This window comes from Gastrolobium bilobum, unplaced genomic scaffold (genome assembly GCF_033153095.1).
Source record: "Gastrolobium bilobum isolate Gb01-03AN ecotype WA unplaced genomic scaffold, APGP_CSIRO_Gbil_v1 utg3588, whole genome shotgun sequence".
Lineage (NCBI taxonomy): Eukaryota > Viridiplantae > Streptophyta > Magnoliopsida > Fabales > Fabaceae > Gastrolobium > Gastrolobium bilobum.
The window spans coordinates 107,398-120,458 of record NW_026899729.1 but is presented as its reverse complement, the minus strand read 5'-3'; the positions used below and the strand labels follow the sequence as shown (position 1 = coordinate 120,458).

Sequence of the window (13,061 nt, the reverse complement as noted above, 5' to 3'; positions counted from 1 at the left end):
CTAGTTATCATCGTGTATTTCTCGAATGTGAAAACATAAGTTAGTAGACAAGACACACACCCTTAAAACTTCGAGGACAAAGAGTGTGTTTGGATTGCATTCTAAAAAAAGTTACTTTTATACCCTACTTATTTTAAAAGTACTTTTTATAAAAGTTAAAACTATTTAAATTTAAAAAAAAAATTATTTTTTTTCAAAAATATTGACTTTTTACTTTTTACTTTTTTTGAAAAGTTAAAAATTTTAGCTTCTGAAAAAAATAAGTTTTTGACTTTTTTATGACTTCTGCTTTTTTTAAAAGCAGCATCCAAATGCGCTTTAAAATAAAAGTGCTTTTTTTTTGGGGGAAAAGTAATTTCTGACTGAAAAAAAAACTCATCCAACGGGTCCAAAGTTTGTATCAATTACTTCAATCGAGAATTCCAAGAGCGGGAAAAACTTAATACATGCAAATTGAAGTCTGTTAAAATATAAATACATGATCCTCAAGTACCTACTCATAATAATGTGTCCACATTTTTCAGAAGCATGTATAAAGCATACTTCAATACCATAGTCCCACAGTATAAATACAAATTCCAATATAAACTACAAAAGGAATTCATGATGGATACAGATACAAAGGAGGGAAGCCAGATATAGCAAGAAATAGAATTTCAGTTATCCTCTTGTACAGGTGATTCTAGCATTCTTACAGTGCGAGGAAGCATAAACTCAGCAAATATAGGAAAATGAGATGATGGATAATACCCATCAATATTATCATTCACCACTTCACATGAAACAGGAATCAATGATCTACCTCTGAAAAGGATCCAATCAATGTGAAGATCCTGTGTTTGCCGATCCCAGCAGAGGCAAAGGGCTCTAAATATTAACTTTAGGTATTCAAGGGTTCCCTGTTTGTCACCTAAAAAGCACCACATAACACTTGAGTAATATTAGTCATATCATGCTCATAAAACAGAAAAAAAATATATGTATAAACATCAAAACAGTACCCTTGAATCCATGATAAGTGCGGATTAGTGAAACATTTTTCCTAACGCGGGCACTTGGCCATGCATCCCTCATATCCCCAACTACACCATGCTCTCTGCACTCAATCACAGTAAACACACAAGTTACAAACTACTACTCTACTGTAGTCTGCATCTCATCGCAGAATCCAACTTAAATGAATAACGAAGATAGGTGCACCGAGCATTATGAGAAATATGAACCTGAGCTCCTGACAGTAACATGATATAAATGTGAAAATTGATAATAATGATTGTAAATGTATGCATATAGTCAGAAACTACCTCGATCTTCCAAGAAGAAAGCGTCCAGTAGTTGATTCCTTTTGCGTATTGAATCCTCCACAGTACATAACTGGCAGGCTAGGGGGTAAGGATGCAATATGCTGCCATGTGAGTAAAGCACTTCTTCTGCGGGCACGAGCACTGAACTCATCCATGTTTGTATTTACTATCTGAAATGAGAATCCTGGTGGCTCGACTCCTTTAAGTTGAAATGTGTGGACATCATGTCAAAGAACCAAATAATTCGAATATTGCGCAACAAAAGTAAAACATAGTTTGAAAACATTTTATTTTATAATTTCTTTTCTAAATCAAAAGGATATAGCCCATGTTGCAATGCAAGGAACTTCAGAACCCCATGACATGCTTCCAGGTACAGAGGGAGATTCAGACAACCAAAAGGTTCCACCTTCCAGAAGCTCTACCTTCATTTAAGAAAAATATAACATAGGTGAACCAATAAGTTCTCTGACCAGTTAAATGAAAAATTATACCAGATAATACTGAAATAATCTCATACCTTTTCCTTATCGTAGAAGATGGTGCAATGCTCATCAGAAGTGTCTTGGGGCCCTTTTCGAGATATGCCAAACTGATCATAACCTGAATGTTTTTATCAAAGTAGAAAAATCCATTTATAAGTAGAGTAATATTAAGCACAAAAAGGATTTGACTGGAATAACTTATATAAAAGACAACATCCTCTTATTTCTAGAAAGAAAAAGAGTAACAAAGTGATGTAAGTGTTCATAACGTCTAACGGGGACTTGAGCCAGTTCTGAACGCAAGTAGAAGAAAATAGCACCCTTTTTAGTAACAGTATTGAAAATGAAGTCAAGACTATCCCTTTTTACTGCCTTGAGCTACAAGTACTACCACTGATATATAAAAAGCCCTTTTCTATGAGTAGTTTGAACCTCTATACAGAAAACCATCTGAGTTGTATTTGATCTTGTAAGCTCACCTCAAGCAAACAAGGTTTTCACAAGTGGTGGAAAGACAAGACCTCAGGTATCATTCTTGTGAAAAGCATTGTGTTAAGAGACACAGCATGTACCTCTCCTTCCCCTCTAACTGAATTCCTTCAACTAAAATATTCCCTGCCACCTCAGCTGACCCCCCTTGGGCTGATCCTCTGTGACGTCTTCTAATATACACCCTTAGAGGTGTCTTATCACATTGTTTTTTCCATATTACAGCTAGTTTCCAGTTATCATCAGGTTTCACTATGAGTTGATAAGTACAATTAATATCTGAAATCTAATACATAATTTTATGATAATGGTATTCTGAATTCTTTCCTTGGAATCCAAGCATCATTATCTTTTCTTGCAGAATAATCGTTTATTTAAGTAGTTTGCAAGCCATCCTTGAACATTAATTCATGTTCATTAGCAAAGGCTAGTCAATTTGAGCTAAAAATTTCCAACATGAGCATAAAACCAAGGCAAATTAAAGGGACAAAATAATGAAAGAAGAAAGACAGGTCACTCGAGATAGATGAAAATATTTCCTGAAACAACTAGTACATAGTCATGCTTACTCATATCACTCCGCAAGATTATTAGCTGAACAAACAGGCATTTTAGGTATTTTAATCATTCCGACATTTTATATCAAGCAAAATCCTGAAAAGCCTACAACACTCCTCTCCCACTTCCTCCTGATATATAAATTTGAAAGCTTCCAGAGCATCTGCCTATTTGCATGAATAATTTCTCATTCCAGTTAGAATCTTCATTTATCTAACCTTTTGACATTTTTGAATGAACTACACACCCATTTTAACATAACCAAATCATCTATTGTGCAGGCATCACATAAGAAAATCTGCATAACGAGCATTAGTTTACTTTAAGCAACATGATAGATAACAGCACCTTATTGAGATATTGCTCTTCATAACCAGTGCCATAAGATATAAAAACATGATTGTGACAAAACCATGCATGTAATAAATTTGAAAACTATAAATTAATCCTTTCAGAAGCTGAAGAACAAGTTATTCAAAAAGTAGTTACCTGGCAAACCCTGCTGGAGAAAATCCAATTGAGTTTTCACTCCTGAATCAAGATACAAATTTAATATAAAAAAAGAGCACCCAGATCAAACAATCTGAGGAGAGAGCACTAGAGAAGGGGGTTGGGGACAAGTAAGGGAAGAGCACAATTGTACACAAGCAAAGCAAAAATCTTCAAATCAAAGCATCAAGATAAACGCATTTCAATGGCCAAGGAATTGAATATTGGAAGCCAGTTTCATCCAGAAGGATCTAGAACAATCCACCAAACTTTTAGATCACAGAAAGAAACAGCAAAGCAACCATTTTTAGCAAACCCAGATGAAAAATAAGATCCACATAGGAACACAAACATTAGAGGAGCATGTAGAGAGACATGATATACCAAGAAGTATGAACACTAAGAAAAAGAAGAAAAAGAACCTTGTTGGGTACAGAGGATGATGGGTGAGTAACTGGTAACAACGCTTATACACAAGTCCCTTCTCTTCTCCCACGAATTAGGACTGTCTTGTGGCTGATCATCATGGAGATTGAAGGTCATCACAGTCAAAGATACACTCATTTTCTTCAAAAAGAAACAATCTTTCTCTCTCTAACTCCTTGCCCTTCTCTCTACTTCATGATTAATCGATTTAAATGAATAGGGAATGCTTCAAAAAAGAACAAAACATGAACAGGTTGTCATGCTATTATATTTTACTCTCTGTCATGAGCAAAATGCAAGACAGCCAAAAAAGGGAGTTTTTCTTTTCTTTTCTTTCTTTTAATTCTTTTTTGGGTTATGAGCCTTTTCTTCTGTGTGTTTTGGAGTGAAAGAAGAAAAGGTTTTGAGGTTGTTTCTGAAGTCTGAACTGAAGAAGTAAGGAATGTCCAAAGTCCAAGGTCCAAGGATGCCCTTTTTCTTGCCATAGATTCATTTTCTTACACTCCCAACCCTCTTTATTTGCTGTGTCAGTGACTAAGTGCACCAGCGAAATGGTGATAATCAAAAGGGTAAAGTCTTTATCTAAAAATTTACCATCTTACATGACACAAGTTATATTCTTTTGTAAAGAAATAAAATTTTTATTTTTATTTTTTTTGTTAACTCTCTTTTCTTCTTTATCTATCTCTTTCTCTCTCTTAAAATGACACAATTTTACATTCATTAAATCCATTAAAATAACACACACTTTCCCTTGATCAAAATTACCTAATCCTTATTAAACCATTTCATTTTGTTTTGATATCTTATAGGAGAATCAGCCTGTATTTGTTTTAGCTCCTTTTTTTAAGAAAAGAAAATTTGATTTTGACAAAAAAAATTGGAAAAAATATTTATCCTTTTAAAGGATATAATCATATGTCATTTTATATCTTAATTATTAATTTTCGTCAATCAACGGTTATAATTTATTGGATTAAAATTATTAATTAATTAATAATAAGTTTGACCCGTTAAATTTGACCCAATAAATTATAATCGTTGATAAACAGAAATTAACGATTAGAATCTAAAATGACATACGGTTATATCTTTTGAGGGAAAAATGTTTCTGCAGTTAATGTAGATAAGTTATTTGCATTTTGTTCCCAAAACGACGTCATTTTAGTATTGAAATCTTAAAAAATTATAAATATAAAGACTATTATAACCCTGAAATAAATTAAAATTACAAAAATACTATAATTTTCGCCCAAAACGACGTCGTATTGAACTTACTGCAGATAACTTATATGCAGTAACTACAGAAAAAGCGAACTCATCTTTTAAATAGATAAATACTATTCCCATAAATGTGCTTACGTGCCTTTAATAGTGATTTTTACTAGAATGGTTATCAGTTCTTTATCTTTTATTTTGTATTGTTAATTATTTTTTTAATTAATTCTTCCTAAGGTGTTTTGCATTGTCATTTAATTATTACGATCAATCTCTTATTTTTTTGTAAACATTACGATCAATCTCTTTTAATGAATTAGGATGACTAGATAATGTTGTAAATTACACAGTGATTTTGTGTAAAGAGTGGTAATTAAGTAATTTCGAAATTTGTATAGTTATTGTTGGGTATCCAAAGTGGAAAAAGGCATCCTAAGTAGCCCCAATAAAAATTAGTTTGACATTCAACATATAAAGCCACGAAGGATGTAAGCAAACGAAACATACAGAACTTTACCTGTTTACTTTTTGAATATGGTTAGAAAACATAATTGGATGAATTCGTCGTTTTATAAGTAATTCAAACTTAAAATTCATTTAGCTAAGCTGTCTGTGATTCACTTTGAAGATCTTCTCATTATAGTCAATTTAGATTTCAGGACATCCTTCTCAACTATCTCTTTCTGTATATTTTGTCTATTCTTTTGTTTTTTTACCAAGATTGTTTTGCGTGAAAAAGTATCATTCTTTACTGGCAGCAGAACCACAAAGTATATATATTAGTTTACTTTTTCTACGGTCAATCTAGATAACTAATAATCTACATTGAGCTCAAAATGACGTCGTTTTGAGGTAGAAATTAAAATATTTTTGTAATTATAATTTATTTCAGATTTATAATAGTCTTTTTCATTATAATTTTTTAATTTTTCAACTGAAAATGACATCAGAAGAAATGCATGATACAAAAAAAATAAAGGAGCATATTTTCACAACTTTTGTAATAGGTATTTCTTTATTAAAAATAGAAAATAAATAAATAATGAGATTCATATAATATTAACCATAAAAGGGTAGGTAATATTTCAAGATGAACTGAATCTCCTCTAGACATCAAGAGATCAACCAAAATTTAATATTTTTTGGAAAAAGATAATAAAACAAAAAACAAAACTTAATAAAGTGGAAAATAAATTAACTTAAAATTTGTCTTGCAACATTGCAGATGAAAACTACTAATATTGTATTACAAAAAAAAAAAAAAAAAAAAACTACTAACATTGGGGAGAGATAGATCCGTTTTATGTTCTAAAAGATATCTTTCAGTGTTTTTTTTCTCTGTATTTGTTTGTTTATTCTGTTTTATTTATCTATTTTTTCTCAATCTTTTCTTGATTTGGATGCATCAATCATGGGCCTCAATTAGTAAAAGATAAAAATAATGTTCATGTTCATGTTGAATACAGTAAAAATTCAAGTTAGGAGAAGCTTATCAAAACTTGAAAAACCAAAAGTTTTTTTTCTTTGTATTAAAAGATAAAAACAAAAGGTTCGAATACAGTAAAAAATGATCAGCTCCTTTTGCATCCCTTTGAATAACTTATTCATATAACCAACCCCATCGAATAATTTAACTCATCCTGTGCTTCACTCAAGATTTGAAGATTTCAGTTGGCATTTTTCAAAACCCATTCTACTAAAGTAGCAATGCCAAATCCTGTTGCTGAACGCTTCTTTTCATTCCACACTGGACCAGCCATGTCAATATGCATCCATTGAACCTTTTCATCAACAAACTGCAAAAGCAAATTGGTTTCAGAAACCCCTAACATACACACAAAATAAGCCAGCCAACTAGGAATTCAGTCCATATATACTTACTAAGCAGCTATTTTTTATTCCAACAAGTCTCCTTTAATAAATGGTTTGCATATGAACTTTTTAATGCAAATTTGGAAACTTTATGTTGAACACTTCTTGTTAGAGGCACACAATCATGGGGTGAGAAAATGGGGGTGTAAGGAGAAAAATTAAAATACATACCTGTTTTAAGAAAAGAGCAGCAGTAATAGCACCACCTTGTCGACTACCAGTGTTCAGCATATCAGCCGCTCCTGATTTCATTGATTCCCAGTAACTTTCTTCTAAGGGCATCCTCCATAATTTCTCCCCACTCGCTTCAGAAGCTTCAAAAACTTCTTTTGCCAGGTCATCACTGGGAGTAAATGCACCTTCAAAAACAATTGTTTGCAATAGTAATCAGATGAACTTTTTCAGATATATCTTTTAGGTCCGGCCTCTCCAAGACCTTAGCTTTTCTCTTTCTCCAAAATAATACAAATTTTAAGTGCTCGGAGCCAACTAAATTTTGGAACTTTTTCACATTCTCACAAGCAAATATTAGTATATGGTCATAAAAAAAAAGCTCAAATCCACACATAATATAATAGTATTTAGCTTATAATTACCTGCAATAGATGGACCAAGAGCAACTCTGCAGGCCCCAGTTAAGGTTGCCAAGTCAACAATCTGAAGAACAGTTGATCAACCAGTTAGCACAATTCTAAACCAAACCATATACCTAATTAAACAAGTCTTAATCTTGTCTAAATTGATACCAAAAATCAAAATAAGATGACAACTGAGAAATTTGTACATAGAAAAGCACAAAGTCAGCACTTGCCCACAGATTTTAAACAATGACAATGGTATCTATTCATCAAAAAATTGAATTTTTAGTTCAGCCAGACAAATTAGAATGGTTCTAACATTTTGTCCAACTCTTGTTAGAAAAATAATTAATCACCAAATCTAGTATTAAAATGTTAAGCAAATCTTTTGGGAGGGGACCTAGATTGGATATGATTTATGGGGATACTACAGGGATGGAAAGACGCAAATGCATTAGCTCTATACCTTTTCTACACCTTGGTTACAAGCATATACCAGAGCATCTGCCAGGGTAAGTCTACCCTCAGCATCAGTGTTGTTAACCTACACAAAAGGTAAAGCCAATGACAAATCAGGAGTAAATTATATCAAATGCTAGTAACAAAGACAAGTTCAACTACTACACATGTCCCATTATATAGAATCATAGATAGATCATAGAGGCCAAAAATTCAATTCATTGACATTCAGTAGCATTGTATACATACATTTATTAGTACCTGATATAGCTATAATAGACTTGCAGTACTGAGACAATGATAATGATACTCAGTTTTGATCCCAAAACATCATAAATGATTACATTGAAACTTTCCTCAAATGGAAATAACTGATACATTTCATTCAATATTCAAATAAAACATTCCAAGAAGCTCCAATTAAATTTTCATTATATAAGAATAACACTGGACCTTACGATATGTTTTCTTGCAAAATGGAAAGATTGCAAAGTAATGGTTGAAACAGAATCAAAATCCATCAAATAATGTGTCAATACATGTTATATTTAATGTACAATTTAAAAATAAAAAACCTAATAAATCCTCACCTCTATAGTTTTTCCATTTGAAGCAGTGACAATGTCTCCAGGCCTCATACCTGCTCCACTTATCATATTCTCACAAGCTGCAACTATGAAATGAACCTGCATATGCAGGACTTCTTAAACTGGGCATAGCATGCATTATTATTATTACACCACAAAACACACTACACAATATTCACCAAAAGATCCAAACAAATTCCAAAGGAAACTAGCCACCAGAAAAGTAAATCGAAAAATCACATTCAATAGGCCTATTGTGAAAATATTAAATGAGATAGCAAATATAACGCAGTTATATATATCTGAACCCATTAATTTCCGCATCCCATGTTGAGATATATAGTCCCACATTGGTTGTATGAGCAACTAATGTGGAGTTTATAAGGCCTTGGGCACTCCCACCTTTAGAGCTAGCTTTTGGGGTGGTGTATCCCAAGATTCTTTACATGGTATCAGAGCTTGAGTTCGATCCTCACGGCCCCCCACTTTCAAGTGGAATTAAAATAAAAAAACACAAAAAGGTAAACCAAAAATTGGGTCTGTGCAATTCCACACTTCTAGCCCAAAGGGCTCTTGCGTGAGGGGGCGTGTTGAGATATATAGTCTCACATTGGTTGTATAAGCAACTAATGTGGAGTTTATAAGGCCTTGGGCACTCCCACCCTTAGAGCTAGCTTTTGGGGTGGTGTATCCCAAGGTTCTTTACATCCCACCCACCGCCAAATACCCCGTAAGCAAAGTCTTAACATAACATTGAAAGATAGAATGACAAAAAAAAAAAAAGCACTATGTATAAAATATAAATCAATCAACTCAAATGTTATTCTTTGAAAAGGATAAAAGCATGAACAACGAAATAGAAATGACTGACCTCCACCCCAAGAGGTTTGATTTGACCAAGAGCTTTTGCTGCACCTAAAACTGCAGCCGAACCACCCATATCAAATTTCATGAGTTCAATCGAACAACCAGGTCCAGTCTTGATGTTGTAGCCACCACTAATAATATGCAGATAACATAATAAAAAATGTAAGAAGAAAAAAACTATATTTTACAAAATAGTAAAAACAAAATATAAATTTACCCATATATAATCTGTATGCCATGATGACAATTTGGCAATGCATGAAGAAATAAGACAATGAAGCAATCTACTTAGTACCTCATATAAAAGATTTATCTACCAGCAAAGACATCAGGATTAACTTCTTAACCAATTAAAGTTATAGTACAGGAATCAAAACCATGGATAATACACTAGGAAAAATCTCATTTCAGATTGATCACTCTCTTATTGAGTTGTAGATAAAATAAAAAAGACTTCGTTTAATTAATACCTGTCAAAGGTCAAACCTTTTCCCACTAAAGCCAACTTGGCATTGACAGGTCCACTTGGTGGTTTATAACATAGATGGATAAAATGAGGAGGATTTGCTGAGGCTGCAGCAACACCTAGATAGGACCCCATTTTCAAATCCTTACATTGCTCAGCATTTAATATTGTAGCAGTGAAAACATCACTATAGGTGGAAACAATGTTAGATGCCTGTTCTGCCAAAGCCCCTGAGATAAACAAATTACCAGTACAGATCAATTCTTAGTGAAGTGTAAGTCCCTCAAATATATATTAAGGCACAATGAAATTGGCCGACTGCCTGCCAAACAACTGCATGGATTAGGAAAAACATATCATATACAAATACAATTCAAAGTGTCATATGAACCTGGTGTGAGCACATTAGCAGGAGAATTTACTAGCTGCCTTCCAAAAATTATTCCAGAAGAAACATCTCTTGCGTACTTAAATTTCTTCTCGAATTCAGGTCCCGTTCCAAGACCAATAATGTCAACCATTCTAAGAGCTGGTTTCTTTGATTCTGACCTATACCTATAATCTTCAAATAATCCCAACATAACCCCTAGCACAGTTCAAGCCCACGCGTCAAGTGCAACCATAAAAATCACAAGCTTACACACACACACACACACACACATATAGATAATTGGACAACTATAAATCATAAAATCAATACCAGTCGCAATTGCATAAGCAGTGCTAGGCTTTGATTGTACAGAAAGTCCTTCAGGAGAGGCAAGAACAATGGCAGCATCGCTTGCATGACCAGACCTTGCAGCCGCCACAACAGCCTCACCAAAAGCCTTAAAAGTTGCTATAGAGGAAGCTGACTGTCCAAGTCCAATCAAGCCAACCCTCTTTGATTCAAGTCCTCTTATTCTAAGAACCGTTGATTGGCCAACTTTGCCAGAGAAATCCTCTTCAGCAGAAGCTTCAGCTAATATACCTCCCAAATTTGAGTCAATTTTGTTCAAAATCAAATTCTGAAACCTCGAGTGTGCATCTCTCGCCAGGTCTTTCTCAGTAACCGAGTTGCATAAGAGAAAGCATAAAATAAAATAAAGTAAATTAAAAACATAAAGTAACCGAGTCACCTTTAACTCAAAAGTCAAACATGAGAGAGAGCGTAAAATAAAATAAAAATATAACGTAACTACATCATTTTAACTCAAAAGTGAAAACATAGGAGAAATTCCACCACAAAAAAAAAATGGGAGAAAACATAAGATAAAATAAAAATATAACATATTTGCATCACCTTTAACCCAAAAGTCAAAACATAGAAAAGAGCTTAAAATAAAATAAAAATGTAATGCATCCGCATCACCTTCAACCCAAAAGTTAAAACATAAGAGACAACACAAAATAAAATAAAAATATAACATAATCATGTCAGCTTTAGCTTAAAAGTCAAGCACTGAAGCATTGAAGATGACATAAAATAAAATAAAAATATCACATTTAACTCAAAAGTAAAAATATATAATAAAACAACATAAAATAAAATAAAAATATAACGTATTTGCATCACCTTCAACCCAAAAGTCAAAACAGAAAAAAGCACAAAAATAGAATAAAAATATAACGTAATGATGTCACCTTTAACTCAAAAGTCAAACATAGAAAATGGCATAAAATAAAATAAAAATATCACCTTTAACTCAAAAGTAAAATCATAGGAGATTGTTATCAAAAAAAAAAAAAAAATCATAGGAGAAAACAACATTTTATAAAATAAAAATATAACATATTTGCATTTCCTTCAACTCAAAAGTCAAAGCATAGAAAAAAACACAAAATATAAAAATATAAAGTATTTTTATTACTCTCATCCCAAAAGTCAAAACATACGTGAGAATATAAAATAAAATAAAAACATAACGTAATTAAAAGTTGAAATATATGAGATAGCATAAAATGAAAAGCATAAACGACCAAACCCATATCTAATTTAATAAATGTTGAAGTCAATGATTCTCTCACACAAATCACTTCTTATTTATCCATTAGTTATTTTATTCCATTTTAAATTTGTAGATAAAGAATGACAAAATAATGTGTGGCTCCACAATTCACTAATACACCTCTATCATATTCTACATAATCTTTCTCATTTATAATGACTCATTCTTTCGCTTCCAAAAATGAAAACCACTCGCATTGGATCTTTTATCTAGAGAAGACCCAAAAGGGGAAAGGAAAGGGAAATAGTGAAACGTGCGGATATAACTTCAATATCTTACACCAATAAAAAATACAATATCATTACATATAAGGTCCCCCTGATACGGCCTTTTAACCATATGACTTCAAAATATAAAAAGTTTGACGAATTAAGCTCCTGGTCAAACTTATTACCATACTAATACAAAATAACGCATTTTATTTATAATCGCATTAAGACATGGCTATACTACCGTTATTAGACGCGGTATACCCAGACTTGCATTTGACTTGCATAAACGCGGCATCTTTGCTATCGTCTTTAAGGTGTCAGATGACAAGGAAAATGGTTCTGTCCATACCGCATTTAGACACACAATTTCATGCATCATTTTGTGTGTAAGACAAACCAACACACGGAACACTGAACACGGGTTCTGTTCTACCACGTCTAATCACGCACTGACATGCACCAATTTGCGTGAAAGACAAATCAATTTACGAAACACTTAACTTGGGTTTTGTCATACCGCGTTTAAACACGCATTGACATACACCAAATTGTGTGCAAGACAAACCAATTTAAGGAACATTGAACTCGGGTTCTGGGATAGCACGTCTAAAATTGGTACTGCACAAGACGTGTTCAGTGTTAGCGCAAAAGTTGTGTTTTGTGCGTCTATTTATATATCATTGCCTTTATTCAGTATTGATATATTGGTGCCTTCATTTAGTTCAATTGTGGCTCTCTTCTTACGGTATAACTTTGGAATTCTCTCTTTTTTCGGCGTGTAATTTCGATCTTCAAAATTTGCTATAAGTTCAACTCTTTTCTTCTTTCAATTCCCACACTATTTTGTTTCCATATTCTCTTGTATTTTTGTATTTCACCTTCTTCCACATATCCTTTTGTTTACCAATTGGCAAAAACAAAACAAAAAACAATTCGTGCACTTGTATACTATAATGGTAGAAATGTTATAGGTCATCATGGTGTAACATTTGAAGGTGAAAAAAGAACAATATGAATTACACATGGTACTAGTTTTAGGGAGTTGAAGGCAAAAATTCATCAG

The 13,061-nt window shown here is 32.9% G+C and overlaps 2 protein-coding genes across 2 annotated transcripts; both read right to left on the bottom strand.

Annotated features, from left to right (window-relative positions):
* Positions 1-454: 454 nt before the first annotated feature.
* Positions 455-4,216, bottom strand: LOC133293017 (uncharacterized). Its single transcript, XM_061491530.1, has 7 exons — positions 3,748-4,216; positions 3,326-3,367; positions 1,825-1,907; positions 1,628-1,729; positions 1,305-1,519; positions 1,002-1,096; positions 455-910 (listed from the first exon to the last, which is right to left on the bottom strand). Exons 1-7 carry the CDS (start codon positions 3,887-3,889, stop codon positions 657-659), a joined length of 933 nt encoding a protein of 310 aa, XP_061347514.1. The 5' UTR covers positions 3,890-4,216; the 3' UTR covers positions 455-656.
* A 2,321-nt stretch (positions 4,217-6,537) lies between these two features.
* Positions 6,538-10,576, bottom strand: LOC133292988 (leucine aminopeptidase 2, chloroplastic-like). Its single transcript, XM_061491493.1, has 9 exons — positions 10,503-10,576; positions 10,190-10,389; positions 9,803-10,028; positions 9,337-9,463; positions 8,469-8,564; positions 7,886-7,963; positions 7,438-7,498; positions 7,013-7,200; positions 6,538-6,765 (listed from the first exon to the last, which is right to left on the bottom strand). Exons 1-9 carry the CDS (start codon positions 10,574-10,576, stop codon positions 6,637-6,639), a joined length of 1,179 nt encoding a protein of 392 aa, XP_061347477.1. The 3' UTR covers positions 6,538-6,636.
* Between the last annotated feature and the right edge of the window lie 2,485 nt (positions 10,577-13,061).